At 44.8% G+C, this 20,346-nt stretch overlaps 1 protein-coding gene across 2 annotated transcripts in view; it reads right to left on the bottom strand.

Annotated features, from left to right (window-relative positions):
• APBB3 (amyloid beta precursor protein binding family B member 3) overlaps positions 1 to 19,906 on the bottom strand; it is a 293,244-nt gene extending 273,338 nt beyond the window's left edge. The window contains exons 1-2 of one of the 2 annotated variants that reach the window (XM_085617816.1): positions 19,771 to 19,906; positions 19,318 to 19,429 (exon numbers count right to left, since the gene is read on the bottom strand). In XM_085617816.1, the coding sequence (XP_085473942.1) occupies positions 19,318 to 19,366 (49 nt within the window). In that variant the 5' untranslated portion in view covers positions 19,367 to 19,429; positions 19,771 to 19,906. The remainder of the gene's footprint in view (positions 1 to 19,317; positions 19,430 to 19,770) is intronic. The other variant, XM_085617817.1, reaches the window with a different exon arrangement.
• Between the last annotated feature and the right edge of the window lie 440 nt (positions 19,907 to 20,346).

The following is a 20,346-nucleotide window of genomic DNA, read 5'->3' as shown; positions in this document are numbered from 1 at the left end:
ACTCCAGGGGGTGCAACAGTAGGGTAAGTGTTGGATAGTGTAGGGGTAAAAATTACTATTCTAACTCCAGGGGGTGCAACAGTAGGGTAAGTGTTGGATAGTGTAGGGGTAAAAATTACTATTCTAACTCCAGGGGGTGCAACAGTAGGGTAAGTGTTGGATAGTGTAGTCGTAAAAATTACTATTCTAACTCCAGGGGGTGCAACAGTAGGGTAAGTGTTGGATAGTGTAGGGGTAAAAATTACTATTCTAACTCCAGGGGGTGCAACAGTAGGGTAAGTGTTGGATAGTGTAGGGGTAAAAATTACTATTCTAACTCCAGGGGGTGCAACAGTAGGGTAAGTGTTGGATAGTGTAGGGGTAAAAATTACTATTCTAACTTCAGGGGGTGCAACAGTAGGGTAAGTGTTGGATAGTATAGGGGTAAAAATTACTATTCTAACTCCAGGGGGTGCATCAGTAGGGTAAGTGTTGGATAGTATAGGGGTAAAAATTACTATTCTAACTCCAGGGGGTGCATCAGTAGGGTAAGTGTTGGATAGTATAGTGTAATATTATGCGTTGTAATGGTATGCGTTGTAATGGTAGTATGCGTTGTAATGGAATGCGTTGTAAAGGTAGTTTTTAAAAATGCGTTGTAGTGTCATGCGTTGTAATGTCATGCGTTGTAATGGATTATGCGTTGTAAAAAATGCGTTGTAATGGTAGTGCGTTGTAAAAGTTGCATTGTAAAGGTTGTTCCCCCGTTGGAAGAGTACCTCGGGGTCTCCGGATTTAGCTATGATGCGCCCGATAGAGAGATGATGAAAGAATAGGCGGAAACAAATTTAGATTCATCACGCATATTGTTATTCATTTTGGTGAAATGCACTGAAAAAGATTGCGCCAGATTGTCGGAAGATATAGAAAAAATCAGTAATGAATTGGAAGAAATGGGACACACTGAAGAACTAGAAAAAATTAGGTTGGAAATGGAAAAAAGATTTAAAAAGGAGGAAGATGTAATAATGGAGCGAAAGGCTTACAAATTTCATTGGGATCGATGTGATTATGAATGCGGACGAGTGTTTACCTTCGCGAAAAAATTTGACTCATTAAAGGCAAACAAATCCGGGCTACCACAGGCAAACAAACAAACAAGCAAGAACAGGGGACAAAATGCCATCAGAATTAACTTCAGCATCAGAGGCCAGCTCAGCCATAGAGAGCGAGTAAGAAACTGAGTCTCGCAGGAAAACAAAACAGCAACCATTAAGGAACTTCTCATTGACTGAAGAAGTGGATTTTTTATGCTTAGAGCACCTCCAGTCGCTACGCCCGAGGAAACAATCAAACAAACAAGCAACAACAGAACCCGCAAACGCAGGGAGAGGCGGAGGGCGAGCAGACGAAGAAACTAACAAAAGGCAGCAAAAACGCCAACTGAAGAAATATTGGAGGAAATAACTCAAAATGAATGAATGGTAGCGGATACCAGAACAGTAATAAACTTAACGGACACAGTTCTAAACAAAGCTGAAGAACAACTACTAGCCTTAGGGCTATCATATTGCCCTGAAAGTGCATCCAATTATGCAGCTACCCGTGTTGATGTCTATAAAAGTGTGAGAAAGTTAAAATTAAAAAAGTATTCTACACAACTAAATCTTGCAATACCCAACATCTCGGACAAAAACTAAGAAGAAGAAAAAGAAAAAAATGGAACAAGCATTCAAATATCCGAAGATGATGCAACAGAAAGGAACATGGATGAAACAGATGGTCAGTTAATAAAAGATTTGCAAGAATTGATAAATGATGATGCAATAATGAGTCAAAATATTGAAATCACAGGATCGCCAAGTACTATATACAAACCAAACAATACATCCTTTAAGCCTCCTTCCAACTTTAATCCCATAATGTTAAAAGACACGATTGATGCGTTCCATGAACAAGTTGTGGGCGGCTTAAAAAATCTTAACCGCAAAATGCAAAGCACAAGCAGTAACAAAAATAACAAAAGAGAACTACAATATCATCAACTAATGACTAAACTCAAAAACAACAGTGAAATCGTCGTTAGAAACGCCGATAAAGGTGGAAATGTAGTATTATGGAAAAGGGAGGACTACATCAAGGAGGTTATGCTCCAATTAAATGACAATACCTGCTACTGCCGCAGCAACAAGCAAGCATTGAACATGGTGTACAGTACCTACAAGATGAAACTAGTGGTTTGGAAAAAATGCTGGCTTAATATCGATGGATGAATATAAAATATTTAAAAACATGACAATCCTGTTACACCAATATTATATTTCATCCCAAAGATTCATAAAGACGCAAACAAACCTCAAGGAAGGCCGATTATTTCAGCCAGAAACAGTTTACTGGAGAGAACATCGATTTATATTGACTTCTTCTTACAGGAATATGTCCAACAACTGACATCTTACATAAGAGGTACAGGGGACAATTTAGCCAAAATGATCAACTTCAAATGGCAAGAAGATTTTTTTCTTATTACACTTGATGTTGCCTCCCTTTATACATCAATTCGACATAAGGATGGCCTAAGGGCAGTGCAATTTTATTTGTCACGTAGAGGCATCAAGCATATTGAACACACCAACATGCTGATCAGTATGGTAGAATATTGTTTTAAGAACAACATTTTTATGTTTCAAAATTCACTATTCCAACCATCAAGGGGTGTAGCCATGGGAGCCAGCTTCTCCCCCAGTTACGCTTGCCTAAACATGGGCTGGTGGGAGGAGCTGGTTCTCATGAAGGAACATACCGAATTCATGAATAGGAATGTAAAGGTTTGTGGGAGGATCATCGATGACCTCTGCTTGGTGTGGCAAGGCACTCAGAAAGAGGCTGAAACATTTATCGATGAACTTAATGAGAACCAACTGAATTTACAGTTTACCACAACCATCAGTAAGACCACAGTGAATTTCTTATACGTTGAGGTATATGTAAATATGGATAAGCTTGAGACTAAACTCCACAGAAAACCGACAGCTGGCAATGCTATATTGCATACAAGCAGTGCACACCCAGAGCACTTGATCCAAAGTATACCCTACGGTGAATTGTTGCATTTAAAACGGACCTGCAGCAATGAAAAAGATCTTAAAATTGCACAATCAGAATGTATAATAAGATTTAAAGAGAGAGGTTACAGTAGAAAATGTTTGGACACTGCCCTCATAAAAAGCAATCTAACGTCTAGGGAAACTCTCCTCACCAAACAGAAACCTGCAAGGGAAGAGACAAAAAATGACCCTGGACAGTTTAGATTCATTTTAAAATACAATCAACAGGAAGGAGCAGTCAAAAACATATTTAAAAGAAATTGGCCTCTAATTTCGAAAAGACCCTATAATTGGCAATTCAATACCCAAAAAAACAGCCATAACATACAGCAGGGGTACATCAATGAAAGATGTTCTAGTTAACAATGTCCCGAGTGGCCCAAAAGTAAAAACTACATGGCTAAGTCAAAGATTAGGGTTCCACAAGTGCAAAACCTGTAAAGCCTGCCAGCACAGAGTTACCACAACAAGTTAGAGGACTCCATTTGGTGGGAAAGAGACAAATATTGACAAAGCGCTGAATTGCAAAACGGATCACGTAGTCTAGGTGCTGGAGTGCCCTTCTAACCTAAAATATATAGGAAGCACTATCCTTCAGGGTCAGAAAAGGGTGCTCCAGCACATAAGGGCTATCAAAAACAACGATCAGTCATACCCAGTGGCCCGCCATTTTAATGAAACTCATGGGGGCAACCCTAAGGATTTAAAATACTTCCTCATAGATTCAATTCCACAGAATAAAAGGGGTGGGGATCGGGAATAAGCACTTCGTAAACTTGAAATACTATATATTTTAAATCTCGACAACAAACATCCAAAAGATCTGAATGCCACAGAGGAGTTACACGCGAGCTTACTCAGTTAGAAACAAGAATTAATGAGGGCACTTTAAGTGAACTAGTTAAAACAGTGACTCATATCTTCCATGAAAAAATTCCCCCTTTTAAGGAGATCTATAGTTTTATCTAACCGCCAACCCCATCTCTATTTTAACACACTTAGCTTGATAAGTTTGCACATATGGTTTTAATTAATTAGCTCAAGACACTTTTGTACACAGCATTTGTGCAAAGGAGCACTTTATTACAAACAGGGAGGTCCACTATATTCTATTACACTCTATAGAATGTTTGACAATAATGTAAAAGGTATTTGTACCTAGATTGAGTATAATAAATAGAATTCCCAACTTGTGAGCATCGATCAGCTACTCCAAGATGTACACTAAGGTTTCCAAAAAGGGGAAGAGAATAATAGTGAGGGATAATTTCTCTTTTCAGCATTGGGTAACGCGGTATTACTTTCTTCTACCTCTATACTGTTTAGTTGTTGGTCTTGGGCGGGGGAATAACGGGAGTCTGAGGTTGGGGTGCCATTACTGGATTTGATCCGGTTAGGTACATCGTGGGTTCTCTATGGGGGAGTGAGGGTGGGGTGGGGTACACGGGCAAATTTAAAAATTCCTCATCAGTCATTTTGTTGTATTTTTTGTTTCTTGCTGGTTCTGTTGATTTCTTTATCCTGCTGCGAGTTTCTTTTCCTTGTGGAGGTGGGTCAATCTATGATTGGTTCTGTTATAAAGATAGGGCTGGCAGTGTTTTGGTTCAGTGGAGATGGCTAGTTTAAAAATTATGTCTTGGAACATTAATGGGCTCCGAACCAAACCTAGGGCTAAGACATTGATGCAATATCTCCGGGACTCTGATGCCCAGGTCATCATTCTTCAGGAGACACATTTGATACAGTCTGAAATCGATACCCTGGTAAAAGGGAATAAATGGATTGATTTTATATTATCGACATCTCAGTCTATGACCTCCCGTGGTGTGTCTTTGATCTTCAAAAAGCAGCTTAGAGCCAGGGTATTAGATTTTAAAGCTGACCCTGCGGGAAGATGGGTTATTGCCTCTATGGTAATTATGGGTGCTTCGTTTACTGTGGTTGGATACTATGGTCCTAATGTGGATGACCCTACATCCTTGGAAGTGATTTTTTCTCATCTTTTGTCCTTCCCGGAACCAGTTATATTAGCTGGAGATTTTAACATCGTTCTAGATCCAGTCCTGGATAAATCTCATAATAGTAGATCCCGTGTCCCCTCTAAATCAATATCTTTTCTGTTGAATGAAATGAAACAATACAGATATGTGGACATCTTGAGATTAAGGGCTGGGCAGCAACAGGGGGTGTCCTTTAGAAATTATAAATATAATCATCAATCTAGGATAGATTTTATATTAATTAGCCATAGTTTATCCGACACAGTTAAGGACATTCACTATCTCCTGTTACATTTACTGACCATTCTGCTGTTTTTTTGGAACTTATGGTTCCTACCGCTGATGTAGTAAGGACTTGGTCTTTTGACCGTTCTTTGCTCTCTCATCCGGAAGATGTTACTTTTTTAAAAACTGAAGTGGGATCTTTCTTAGAGGTGAATGTGGGTTCTGCAGAATCTGGTGTGGTTTGGGACTCACTTAAGGCTTTCCTGAGGGGGCTCATCACAGGTAAGATCTCCTACAGACGGAGGGAATACAGAGAGGCTATTGCCTTAGTTGAGGCAAATCTGATTAAAACGCAGGCGGAAATCGATGACAACTTGGATTCCACAGATGATGTCTTAACACCTATACGGGCTGAACTATTGAGCCTAAGGGGTGAATTGACCTCGATCCTTAATCGGCGGCTTCAGGAAAGATGGGAGGCCAGTAAAATCGCACACTTTCAGTATGGAGAATGTGCTGGTAAGTTATTGGCATGGAAAGTAAAAACTGATCAGGTTCGTAACAACATTAGCCAGATCCATGTCAATAACGTTCCTCTCTCCTCTGATGCAGACATTAGAGCAGCATTCAGAGATTACTATCAAGACATCTATCATGAAGATAAGAATGTGGAAATTATTAAGATCAATGATTGGCTTGGGACAAAACTTTCAGTTGATCAGTCAGGAACGTTAGATAGTAAAATCTCGGAAGAGGAGGTAAGGGAAGCCATCCTTGATGCCAGGAAAGGCAAGGCGTCTGGGCCTGATGGGCTGCCTGCTGAAATATATAAATCATTGGAGCAGGAACTTGTTCCCTTTCTGGCTGTATTATTTAATCAGATCTTGATGGACGGAGTACGACCACCTACATCATGGGATAATGCATCCATAACTGTTATCTTGAAACCAGGGAAGTCTCCAACTGCCTGTGGTTCTTATAGACCACTCTCTGTATTGAATGGAGACTATAAGATCTTTGCCTCCATTCTTGCAAAGAGATTGTCCTTGGTTGCTCCCTCCATCCTACATACTGACCAGAAGGGATTTATTAAGGGACGACAGCTCTTTGAATTGACTTATGATTTGTTTGGGTCAATTGACATGGCATGTTTGAGGTCTTTACCCTTGGCGGTTCTCACGCTGAACGCCACCAAGGCCTTCGACAGAGTTAATTGGTTGTACCTGTCGGAGGCCCTGGCAAAATTTGGCGTGGGGGCTAGATTTCGTCGGGCGATTAGTCTTCTCTATCGTAACCCTTGTGCCCGAGTCTTGGTTAATGGTATACTCTCCGACCCATTTGACACCTCGAGGGGTACCAGACAGGGCTGCCCTCTCTCCCCGCTCTTGTTCGACTTATATGCTGAACCTTTTGCTCAGATCTTGAGGGATAATGTTAACATCAAGGCATATGCGTGCGGGGGCTGGGAGAGAGAGGTGGCCCTTTACGCCGACGATATTCTTATATTTACCTCTGATCCCCATGAGGCTCTCCCAGTAATATTCGAGCTGGCTTCAGAATTTGGGATGGTCTCTGGATACGAAATTAATACTTTAAAAACTGAGATGATGATGAGATGATGACCTGGAATATTGACCAAAGCACCTTTGTTTCAGAAACCCGGTCGGCAAATCGTATGAGATATTTAGGTCTGGATATTGTAGCTGATCTTGATCAGACTACTACTATTAATTTTGCAAGGGTCGTAAGTTGCTCCAGACCTGGGCCCATCTTCCACTTTCTCTATTGGGTAGGATCAGCCTTGTTAAAATGTCTATTCTGACTAAGGTTTCTTTTTTATTTAATACGATACCTTTATATTTTGATCCCACCTCTATTAGGAAATTGCAGTCTGATATCAGTACCTTTATTTGGAATAAACATCTTCCAAGAATCTCCTGGAAAAAAATCAGGAGGCGTAGGGAAAAAGGAGGGCTTGCTGCACCTGATCTCCAGGCTTATGCCTGGACTTTCCAGCTATCACATGCCAGGATCCTACTAAAGAGGCCAGTGGGGCATGGAGTGTGGTCTCTTTATTCAAAGTTATTGGATGTGGAAGGTGTAAGTCAGTCAGGGTTCCTCTTTAAGTTTGGGAACCCCAAGTTCTTCAAAAAAATTAAACTGAAAATCTTAAAGGGTATGGCAAGAATATGGGCTCAGATGTCTAAAGTAATTAAAGTGGGGTACTATGGAAGCAGGACACCGCTGTGGGACCTACCTGATGGGCCATCGTGGTTGGGGGATGCATTAGCTATACCTATGAGAGAGGCTGGCCTGGAGGAGTGGGGTAACCTGTTTGTTGACGGGGATTTGTTACCCTGGGAGTATCTTTGCACAAAGATTGGCCCACACTTCTCTAGGCTTAAGTATCTTCAAATGTTAAGCTGGGCTCGGGAATACTCCGTTCAACCACCATATAGGTCTAAATTTCCCTTGGGTGTATATAGTCATCTTATAACGCTTTTGCTAGATAAGCCGCCTGCCAAGAAGGAAATTTCTTTATGGCACAATTTAATCTTAGAGGAAATGGACGGAATTTTTTCACTTCCAGACGACCTTTGGTCCTTACATGTCATCAATTCCGACTTGCAACATCTTTGGAATTCATCTTGTATGATGATGTGGGATATTGTTAAACCTGCATGGTTACGCAGGAATCATCTTTTCACGATTCATCGAGCATACTACTCACCCCTTCGTCTATCTAAATTTACCGGGGGGAGTAGTGTGGCCTGTGCGAAGTGTGGTTTGGTGGCTGCCTCTGACATTCATATGTTTTTTGAGTGCCCGCATTTGGCCCAATTCTGGGAAGCTATCAGTAAGACTCTTTCACTATCTCTTGGAGTCAACATTACCTTGGATTTAACATCAGTAATTTTTGGTTGCTACCAAGGGGTTCCCTCCTTGGCAAAAAAGCATATTTTTTATACCATCCTGCTAGCAAGGAGGGAAATATGTATGAAATGGAAAGACTCTTTATCTCCTTCTATTAACGACTGGTATGCTTCTGCTCTGATGGTTTCTCAGTTGGACCTGGCTAGATCCGGTAATCCAGATACAAGATCTTTCTGGCATCTCCTGAATTGGTCTCATTGAATTGGTCTCATTGAATACCTGGGTTTTTTTTTTTGGTTTTTTTTCCCAGGTCCAATGATTATGCCATTATCCTCATTCTGGGGGCTTCTTGTTTCACGGTACTAAGTTTAGTGCTGTGACGTGATTTTGGCAATTGCTTGTATGGTTATAAATTAGTGATCATTGCTGGTTGAAAATATTGTTGCTGAGGGGTGAGCCTTACGTCCCTTTACTGCTCCAACCAGTTCTAGTAACTGAGGCAGCGCAATGTGTGTACACCAGCAAGATTACATATTGAAACTTGAATGGCAGATGAGGACAAAAAAGTAAAACAAAAAAAAAAAGGTTTCCAAACTTGAATATCAGGCAAACCCAATGAAAAATGGTATATGGCAATGTTTCCTTGATTTATGGTCTCAACGGCAATGAAAAAGATGTTTTTTAATTGCGATTTCAGGTATTGGCACCGTAACTTTACAAAAAGCAATTCAGTATGCGAATGTATGCAATTAATTATTTATTTTTTATTGCTATTTAAATATTTAACAATCAAATGCTCTATAGTAATAACCCACAACTACAACCCACCAACTATCAATATAATCTAAATACCTTTTCACAAGTCGAGGCTAATTAAGAGAGCTCAATCTACAATTCTTACCGTTTATAAGCCTTGTTACACTAACATGGTGTTATTGCACCTAAAATGTATCTACTGGCAATGTTATGATTAAATGACAATTTGTTCAAAATAGTTGGAAAAGTGCAGCGTGGCTCTGATAAAATTCTTTCTAATCTTAAAACTAAATTATAATAGCAGTAAAAACAACCTAATTTAGCATGTTTAATCATACATGTCAATCAAGTTCAGAATAAAACATTAATGCTCAAACAATATTAAGACCAATTCGTGTATTTTTTCCTTTTACCCTATTTTCTCTTTCTCTTCTATTAACACAATATGAGTAGGCCTCCTACACACTGCTTGTAACACTGACAATAGCCATTAGAACTCACACTTTGCTAGTTTAGACTTAGCAATAGACATGAATTTAAAAAATGTCTGCAAAATATCAGGTCTTCTCCTTGGAGACAGGCTATAACTATTTGCCGACATGTTCGTATACTGTTTCTATTAAAAAACAGTCTCAACAGTCTTACATTAGAGCTGGGCAGCAGCAAACAATATGAAAAATGTGCAAAGACAACATGATGTCTCATTAGACAATCTCCTCCAAGACGGTGAATTAAAACAAATTTGAAAATCTCCCAGTCGGAGGCGCAGCATCTTTAATTTTGTTACCAATTCGTTCAAGCCTTCTAAATATGTCTGAAATTTTAAGGAGCTATATGAACCAATATCCATCCATGCATGGGCTCTTTTAGCTAACACCTCTCTATCCATTAACCCCTTCAGTGCCCATGACGAGCTGGACTCGTCATGGGCCGCGGTTGCGCTGTGCCCATGACGAGTCCAGCTCGTCATAGACCCCGCCCACTAATGCAACGGCCGGCACAGGGCGGGGAAAGGGGCGGGCACTGAAGGGGTTAAGGATGAAATATTTTTTCCGGTTCCATTTATAGTTCTATTAAATACAGGTTGAGAAAGGGCTAAAGTCTAAAGCTCCTCTACCTTTAAAGTAGATATGGCCAAGCTAAAATATTCATGTGCAGCAGTATTTCCAAGGTCACTTATTGCCACCCACACAATTGTACTGAGCGTAGATGTTGGATAATTTTTTACTTATAACGAAATTTCAAATACGCTCCAAGACTACTTATGCACTGCTTCCTAAGGCCAAACTATAAATGGATTTGGGCTGGTGAAGCCTGCCGAGGTAAATTAAATAGGCAACAATAAGTTCCTACCATTGTGTTGACTATAATTTTGTCCTTTTTTCTTCTCAGTATCTCAACGCCATACGTCAGAGAAGGGGCATGTTTAGCTGCCATTACTTGCAAGAGTGGCTGTAGAGACAGGTCTTTTGAAGTGTTCCACAGGGAAGAAAACACAACAACTAATGAATTATTTCTTCTTAAAATTGCAATACTCTGATTCTTAAATGAGCTTCTGACATCAAAAATCACCCGCTAAATATCTATCCACAATACAAATTCAAGAGGTGCCCCTTCTATATAAAATGTTGGTGGTGAAGATCTTCCCCTTAGGACAAGCATGATTTTGGTTTTATTAAGATTGACTTTTAACCCATGATCCGCAGCATACTGCACGGTTGTATTAATTAAACGCTGAAGCCCAACCTTTGTATAGCTAATCAACGCAACGTCATGTTATGTTCTAACTAATCTTCCTTACAGCTCTATGTCTGGAAGGTTGATCATGTCACTAAGGGTGGAATTAGAAGGCTGTGGGTGTCATCAGGGTAGAATGTATGTAGTCATTACTTTGGACTGAGCTGTTGTGTGTTGTGTGAGGCAGTGGCGGTAGGGGATATTACTGCTGCTCCGAGGGTTTGGTGGTTATTCACTTAAAGAAATAAACATGTTTCACTATCCTGGTTGTGTCGAATCTTCAACTTAATACATCATCAGCATACAACATATGAGCAACATTAAAACCAGCCACTGTGTGTGAATGCAAATTAAAAATGTTTAAAGCAGGAGTCAGTCCGGCAACGTAGAAGTTATATAAAAGCGGAGCTGGTACATGCCTTGTTTTAGGCCATTTCTTATATATATAATATATAGAATGAAGGTATGTAATAGTACATATACGAGCAAGAGTACCAGAGGGGTGCTACTACACAGGCTCATAAAAGCCTTTGTGCATTGGCCCCATAATGTTTTACTTTCTACTGATTTTTATAGTGATTTGTGGAATGATAGTTGTTGGACTTGGCCCTTTTTGCAGGGCCATCCCTAAACTTTTTGCCTTTTCTCTAGCCTTTTCTCTGACATGGTGTTGGTGGTTTTAGGACTCTGGGCACTTTTGCACTGCTGTCCAGTGTAAAGTACATGTGCTCTCTGTGTTAAATATGGTAAGATTGGTCTACACCTGTTTGGCCTATTTAATTTACCTGTCAGTCCCTTGTAAAGTGGTATTTCATCTACCCGGGGCTGGTAAATGAAATGCTACTGGTGGGCTTGCCGCGCTAATTGCTCCACCCACCAAAGTAGCATTGCAAACCTATCTCAGGCCTCTGCCATTGCAGGGCCTGTGCACGTAGTGTTACTTCCGCTGTGGCGTGGCACCTAAAGTGCGTGCCATGTCTGTGACCTTTCTTTTACTGCATGTCAGTCACCCCTAAGGTAGGCCCTAGCTAGCCCTATGGTGAGGGTGCATTGTAGGTAAAAGATAGGACATGTACCTTAAGTATGTGACATGTCCTGGTAGTGACAAACAGCCATTTTGGTTTCTCACTACTGTCGGGCTGCCCTCCCATAGGAATGCATTGGGGATTCCCTGATAAGCGTTTCAGTGGTAATTCCTGTTATGAGGGGAGCAGCGTGGTCAAGTTTGGTATATTTGGAATAGTGATAATAAATGCTACGCAATGGTGTGCGCAGATTTATTATACCTATTTTAGAAATGCCACTTTTAGAAGTTGGACTTTCTGTGTGCTATGTGCCTGCCTGCCTGATGTAAATTGCATGTCTGGCTTTTGAATGACAGGGTCTGGTGAGGTGTGTGTGGCTCCAGGTGGGGCAGGGTGAGTCAGCACTAGGCTGAATAGGACATCTGCATTTGAAGTAGTGGGAGGAGTAGTCCCCTGACCCTGAATAGGAGTATGCCTGCCCTAGTGAATGCTGGCTCTGCCCCCCTGTGGTGTGTCTGATGACGAGCCCCCACCTGACAAAGGGGAAGAGGAGCCTGGTAAACAAATTGCTCCAATTCCCCCCTGAACCAGTTTTAGCTGGTTTCCCCAAGCCCTGTGCCAGGGCAGACAAAGCCAAGATGTCATATAAATATAGGGGCTGTGACCCCATGAAGTGTAGTTATTTTCCTCTGCTACTGGGGCGTGCTGCTGCTGGGGGCCCAGGAGGAACCGCCACGAGGGCTTGTCTCCCTGCTGTAGGGCCATGTGTGCTGGCCTCCCTGGGCCCAGCTGTGCCCCTTGGACCTTTTCTTATGTTTTCCAGGACCTTGAGGACTATAGCGGCTGGAGAGCACTGACTCTTTATTTTTAGGAGAGGAAGTGCATTTATTTTTGCCTAGCTTTGCAGCGTGGAGCTGCCTCATGGAAGAGGGCATCCCCGACGTAGGGATTCCCCCTTGTTACTAGTGAGGAGTGGGTGCCCACCCCGCATCTTTGATTATTTGACCGGAGCGGGAGCCCACCCCGCTCTCATGTGCCTTTACCGGCAGGTGTCCACCCTGCGTTTGTGCCGCATTGGGTGCTCCGATTGAAAGTGGGTGCCTATCCCGCGTGTGTGTGCCGCATTTTGTGCTCCGGTTATAGGCGGGAGCCCACCCCACCTCGGTGCGCTTTGTGAAAGCCGAGCGGGAGCCCACTCCGCTCTTGTGATGAACCGCCGAAAAAGGAGTGTCAGAAAAGAAAGACAGGCGCCCGCGCCTGACTGTGGTTGGGGCCTGCCATAAAGCCTTCCAGAGCCTCGCATGCTCCCCATCGCAGTCCCAGTCCCAGGAAGGGTGACTGGGCGAAGTGAGACAAGTCAAAGCCAAGGCCTGATGGTTGTGCGGGGCTCCCGTGAGTGGAGAGAGCCCCTCATGCGCAAGAAGAGTGGAGGTGCCTGAAGTCAGGACGGGACCGGAGGAGGCAGGGAGTCCCAGAAGAGCCTGGTGAGTGGGGCTTTGTTGCGAGTCTAGGGGGGTTGGTCGAGGCACCTTGTCGGCGCCTTACCCCTGTGTTCCTGAGCCCCAGAGGGGCCCAGTGCTTGTTTTTCTTCACAGCTGCACCGCAATTAGCGGCAGCTGCAATGCTTAGTGCAGAGGCTTTTTAGGAGCCCCAGTGGGGACCCAGGAGGCACAATGGTACCAGCGCAATTGCGCCCTTTGTTTCTGCTGCAGTGGCAGCCAGCCCCGACATTTGGGACATAGGGCATTTGAGCCCTCGGAGAAGGCCAGTTGGCCAGGAGGTCAGTGTTAGGTGGGTAGGGCACCAGGCCCTAATTTGATTTATGTGGTGCCTATGATAAATGTGATTTATGCACCCTGATTTATGCCTCTAGTGTGATTTCTGCTTATGAGGTTATTGCATAATGTGTTTATGCTGGTGAGGATATTATTGCCTAAATTGATTTATGCTTATGAGGTTATTGCATAATGTGTTTATGCTTATGAGGTTGGCGCATAATGTGTTTTACACCTGATGTGATGCTAATTGCATAATATGATTTATGTTGCAGGATATAATGCTGAGTACAGTGTTTTGCCAGTAGTTACTGGTTGTGTTCTACATTTAATATTTGTGCTTTGTGATGGTTCTGACAGTGGCCCAATTAGCCCTGTCATGTGTATATAATCCCCTGTAAATATTACCTAGTGCCAGTTGGCACATTGTAAATGTGTGATTATGTTTCTAATGTGTTTATGATAATACAAAGGTTATTTTTATATAACCTTGTGTGGAGTTCCTTTTGTGGTGTGCCTAGTGTGTTGCTGCTGTGTGTGTGTTGCGCAAACACTTTACACATTGCCTCTGGGATAAGCCTGACTGCTCGTGCCAAGCTACCAAGGGGGTGAGCAGGGGTTATCTTCAGCGTGTAACTCCCTTGCCCTGACTAAAGTGGTGGTTTCTGCCTGGCTTAGGCGCAAGCCCTAGCCAACCAGAAATCCAATTTCTAACAATAGTACATGACGACATTCACAGTACTGCTGAGTTTGAGTATTGGGCCTCGCCTGCATTTTGGGTATATATTCTTAGGTTTTATTAGAACCTATCAGTGCTGTCCTGAATGTTGGTAGCTACTTCCTGCCTGTCTGTGGTTTTCTTGCGCACCTGTACTTGATGTGCCATTATAGTACTAGTTCTAAGAAGTGCCTTGGTGCCACCTCCTAACCACAAGGAAACGCAGCATTTAAAGTTTTTGAGTTAATAAAATGTGGCAGAGGAAATGTGGTGAAATGTACAGAAGCCAGTGCAGATCATCGCAATTTACAGCATACATTCAATGTCCAGACAAATGTATCAATAAGCCCATCCATACAGCCTCAATATAAACAAAGAATGAAATAAATGAATAAATACATGTTGAAGAACTCAATGTGAGATTCCCAATTTCATGCTGGAAAAACGCAACAAATGAACACACATTGTGGCCTGGATCACTTGGTACAGCTGGTTGTGGGATTCTGATCCTGGACTCCGAGCGTCCTCCTGAGCCTGTTTTTCCTGAAACCTACTAGATTCTGGCCTGCACCCTGCAATTCATCTGGATCCTACTCTCCAATCCTGCTGCGCCTGATGGAGCAGGGTTTTCTGTAAATAAAACCTGCTCGGAATTAACCTTCCATGGTGTGAAAATCATTAACAAAGTTTTGAGATTAACCGAAAAAGTATTATTAACCTTTAGTTTAGGAAAAGGAAATAAGAAAGGTGTGGGAAAATGACAATATGTTTAAGTAGGCCACAAACAATTCCTGTACAAAAAAGACAGTGAAGAATGAGCAAATATTATTTCCATGAGCAAATATGGACTGAAGATAGGTTTATTGTTTATCGTTTATCGTTAATTAAGCAATATTAATTACATAGAATAATAGTTTAAAATGAATATGTTTATATTAGACTAGTGGAATATTGAAATGAATTATGAAATGGAGCTTTTATTTTGAGCAAATAACTGAATCTGTTTATTTTTCCTAGAGAAAGACTGCACGCTTTCCAAAGAAGGCCTCAAAGCTGCTATTAGGATTAATTTTGCTTTAAAATGTAGAAATGCAGAAAAATGTGTTTTATTCTTCATAGATGACTATAGTGTTCTTTCTTGTCGATGGCTGCTATGTGTGTGGAGTATCAGTGAAACTTCCTACTGTCCGAGGAAATGTTTAATTTTGTGGATAGCTGTTCTAGTAAAATGTTACAACATTTATTCGAATATGCGTGTGTTGAGGAAGGAAAATATTTTGGTTTCCTTTGCTGAAGGACAAAGATGAGAGTGTAAAACTGAACAAACAACTTTTGAAAGAGAAGAGCGACGGAAGTGGTGTGACTTAACACTCTGTGCTTTTAGACCAAGGAGGAGAGAGACTTTCCCCGGATTTTGATACAAGAGTAGGGACAGACTTTTAACTTTAGGGTATAACTATGAGTGATAGAATCCATGTTTTTTTGAATAGTCAGGTTAGAATGAGACTTCTGTATGAGGTGTTTGCGTGAGCTGTTTCTTTGAGATTCTTTGGCTGATGCTCTCTGTGAACTGACTCCTTAACTTCGCTCCTCATACCTTGTGAGGATCGCCCCAGCTTTCCCTTCCAGATGGAGGGTTAGCACTACAACTATTAGCACGCTGAAGTTATGAATTTGTATTTGATCTTAAAAAATTGCTCTTTTGTCTCTTACACTATCCACTCAACTCATGCTCCTTAATTGAGATGTTATTGTGAATTACTGAAATGTGTTCTCTTGTGTGGGGATTCTAGTTCGATACTGTATCTTTGTTTGACCATTTCATATGCTTTCAAAGAAAATAGATAAAAGCAAGGTAATAGAGAAACTGAGTCTGTCATTATTCATTATTGTAAATAATGAGACATATATATAGTTGTATATAGTGTGGTGTATATAGATATTCCCTTTGTTCTAGGTCCTCATGAGGGGAATATTCATCTAAATCTTTTGACAAATCCCTGTCAACCTCTCTGATCTGTCGGAGGACCTGATATTAATATGGGCTAACATTTGGTCATATAAATTGAGATTCTATCAACTGTATCAGCGCATGGTATAAATGTTATACACTCTGTTTTAGTTAGCCAAATCCCCTTTTCCACTGTACCATGCGCTATCACGCCCTACTCTTACTGAGCCCTGGTCCTACATGTTATCCTTGGAGCTTAATGCTTCTGCACACTGATAGTGCACCATGAGCACGTGCCTCCTTAATCCTACCACGTCCTGCAGACTGATCTCCCCACCGGATCATGCAGCCCTAGCAAGCCTGCACCAGTGCCCTGAGGGTGCTGTCCTCTGACTCTTCACCCTGACCCTGCTTCCTGATCCCTCTTCGTGGTCCAATGCACCAATCCCTGCACTCTGACGCAGCATCTCGACTCCTCATGCTGGCCGTGCACCCGAACCCTACCCCATTCTGCAACCTGACCCAGAACCCTCATTCTACCTGCACACTCATGGGTCAACAGGATTCGGGCTGAACGTCTGTACCTGGTCGTGGCTGCACAAGGGTGCTGCAGACTGCACCCTCGTTGTGTACAAGTGTCCTAGCTGCCCTGGGATTTCACACCCTGATCCTGGCTGTGCATTGGTCCCTTCTGCACCCTGATCCTTGTGGCACCCGGATCCTTGCGGCACACTGACACTAAACCCTGCACCCTCGTTGTGTACAAGTGTCCTAGCAGCCCTGTGATTTTACACCATAATCCAGGCTGCGCCTGGTCCCTGCTGCACCATGATCCGTGCTGCAGCCTCACCCTTGCGGCACAATGACACTAGCCCCTGTACCCTCGTTGTGTACAAGAATCCTAGCTGCCCTGTGATTTCACGCCCTCATCCTGGCTGCACCTTGGTCCTTGCTTCATCTTGATCCTGGATGCACCGTCTCCTCGCTGAGCCCTGTCCTGGCTGTATCCTCTGACGGGTAGATCCTGATTCCGGCTGCATAATGACCCTGGCAGTACAATGATCCTGTCTGAAACATGATCCTGGATCTACTCTTGCCCTAGACCACTCCACATGCACCCTGTTACTGCCTAAACTCTGGTCCGAAAGCCCAGAACTTGGCTACACCCTCAAATCATTCTGTCTGTGGCCCACTCCTGAACCCAACCCCTGTGTCCTGAACTTGCACTGTGCCCTGACTGGCCTTTGCTCTGGCTGCACCCTGTCTGGACCCTCCTAACTGGCCTTTGCTCTAGCTGTATCCTGTCCTATCTGCAGTCTGCCCTGATTGCCTTTGCTCTGGCTGCACCCTGTCCTGTCTGCACTCTGCCAACACTACCCTTTGGTCTGGCTGCATCCTGTCCTATCTGCACCCTGCAGTGACTGGCCTTTGCTCTGGCAGCAGGGGCGGTTCCTCCATTAGGGCGGAGGAGCGTCACCCCACTGCTTTCTCGCAGTGTGAGAAAGCAGAAGGTTATGCCTGGTTGGGGGAGGGCGGGTGGACGGGTCGGGGAGGAGTGGCTTGCCCAATGCTGTGGGCCCTGACTGTTTGGTCGGCCCTCTGGGGCCGACCAAACAGTCATGCGCACTCTGGATTGCAGTCTACATAGAGAAAATGGCCTCTGGGCGCCGTCCTCACCAATCACAACGCTGCCATTGCAGTGTTGTGATTGGCTTAGGGGAGGGGAAGGAGGCTCCCTTCTTCCTGTTCCTGCCGGAAGCAGGAGAGCAGGAAGCAGCAGAATACAGGACCCGGCCAGGAGCGGAGGCGGCGCGGGACCCGGTAAAGTACGTTTTTTTATTAGTTTTAAAATCCACCATCCCCACACAAACCCCTGTGCGACTCCCCCACCTGCCCCCACCCGCCTCCCCCACCCATGAGTCATGCCGGCAGCGACTGTCAGGCTGCACCCTGTCCTATCTGCTAACTGCCGCGACTGGCCTTTGCAGTGGCTGCATCCTGTCCTATCTACACCCACCCCGTCCTATCTGCACCCTGTCATGGCTGACCTTTGCTTTGGCTGAACCCTGCCCTATCTGCACCCACCCTGCCCTATCTGCACCCACCCTGCCCTATCTGAACCCTGACGTGACTTGCCTTTGCTCTGACTGCACCCTGTCCTTTCTGCACCCTGCCATGACTGGCCTTTGCTCTGGCTGCACCCTGTCATATCTGCACCCACCCTGCCCTATCTGCACCCTGGCGTGACTGGCCTTTGCTTAGGCTGCACCCTGTCCTATCTGCACCCACCCTTCCCTGTCTGCGCCCTGCCCTGACTGGCCTTTGCTCTGACTGCATCATGTCCTGTCTGCACCCTGTCGTGACTGGCCTTTACTCTGGCTGCATCCTGTTCTATCTGCACCCTGCCGTGACTGGCCTTTGCTCTGACTGCACCCTGTCCTATCTGCACCCACCCTGCCCTATCTGCACCCTGCCGTGACTGGCCTTTGCTCTGGCTGCGCCCTGTCTGGACCCTCCTAACTGGCCTTTGCTCTCGCTGCACCCTGCCCTGTCTACGCCCTGCCCTGACTGGCCTTTGCTCTGACTGCATCATGTCCTGTCTGCACCCTGTCGTGACTGGCCTTTGCTCTGGCTGCATCATGTCCTGTCTGCACCCTGTCGTGACTGGCCTTTGCTCTGGCTGCATCCTGTCCTATCTGCACCCTGCCGTGACTAACCTTTGCTCTGACTGCAACCTTCCCTGGCTGCTCGCGGCTCTGGATGGCCCCTGCAGTGGAAGCCCCGAAGTCTGACTGGGCCTTGCTCTGGCTGCACCCTGCCTTGGCCGTTCTCTGGCTGCACCCGTTCCAGGATGACCCTGTCCTGGCTGCACCGTGATCTGCCTGGAGCTGGCTCTCTTTGCACCCTCTCCTGGATGTCCACTGTCTACTCTAGAGGTTGCCTTCTCTGGACCCAGATTTGACTACCCACAGTCGTATCTGCAAACTTCCCAATACGGAACCCGCCGTGGTTCCTGCTTTGGCTGTGCCCAGTTGTAGCTTCACTTGCAGTGACTGGACCCTGCCCAGGTTGCACCCTGTCCTGACTGTACTCTGCCCTGCCTAGACCCTTCCCCGCCCCCTACAGATGAAACCAGTGCCGAGGAGCTGCAGCTTCCAGGGGTCACTCACCGTCATAGTTGACGAGAATGATGGCCAACATGTAGTCCTTCCCCAGCATAGTGGCAGCAGGTGCGCGCTGGCAGCACCAGCGGGGGGCGTGGGTGTGGCGGGTCCTCCTGTGCTGGAACCAACAGGGAACAGTGAGCAAACCCGGGAACAGGCGAGAGTGAGCGAGCAATGTATACGGGAACGAATAGAGGTGGAGCGGGAACAAGCGAAGGGAGCAGGCAGGGGAGAGGCAATGAGGGATGGAGGAAAGTAGAGATGCTGAGAGGTGAAGAGGCGGGAGCAGCAGGCAACAACCAGCAGCCCTTGTAAGAGGGCTCGAAGAGAGGCAGGGATGAAGCAGGCAGGAGGTGGCGGGAAGGCAGCGCGCGAGATGCCTGAAAGCAGAAAGTGTGGCCAGGTATGATGGCAGTAGGTTGAGGGAACGCGTGGCAGAGGGGAACTGCAGGTACTCACCCACTCCCTCCTGCTGCAGTACAAGGGCAGGCAGCAATGCAGGGGCTCCCATGTGCCAGGGAGGCAGGAGAGCCTGAGAGCAGCCTGGACCACGGGCGGGGAGTAGGAGGTAGGAAGATGGAAAGGGCGGGGGAGGGATCCGGGCGGAGCTGGAGGGGAGCTGTCCAGTGCTGATCTGTACCGTTGCCGCGATGCCACCAATAACGCCTGCGCTCTCTCTCAGCATCAGGAAATGCAGCTTCCCTGGCACAGGGTGGTGTACCGAGAAGATGCAACAGCAGAGGCTGGCATACTGCGCGGGAAATGACACAAGCCATTTAGAAAGCGCGCGATGCAAAAGGTCCAGATTTATGGAATATTGTATTACTATTTTAGTACTTTCCCGACTACGATATACGTGCATCAGGATGTCTTGACGACTAATGCAGCCTGCAAGTTGCACTGGCTTTAAGATACCCGTGGCTCTGCTCCTGAGCAGAACGTTTGCTATTCGAGGCTATATTATAATGTATTTTATATTAATGTTTGTGGTTTTGCGGGTGCGAATTGACAGAAATCGAAGCCGCCAACAGAGGT

This window comes from Triturus cristatus, chromosome 7 (assembly GCF_964204655.1).
Source record: "Triturus cristatus chromosome 7, aTriCri1.1, whole genome shotgun sequence".
Lineage (NCBI taxonomy): Eukaryota > Metazoa > Chordata > Amphibia > Caudata > Salamandridae > Triturus > Triturus cristatus.
The sequence above is the reverse complement of the archived record's forward strand: the minus strand, read 5'-3'. Positions and strand labels throughout refer to the sequence as shown.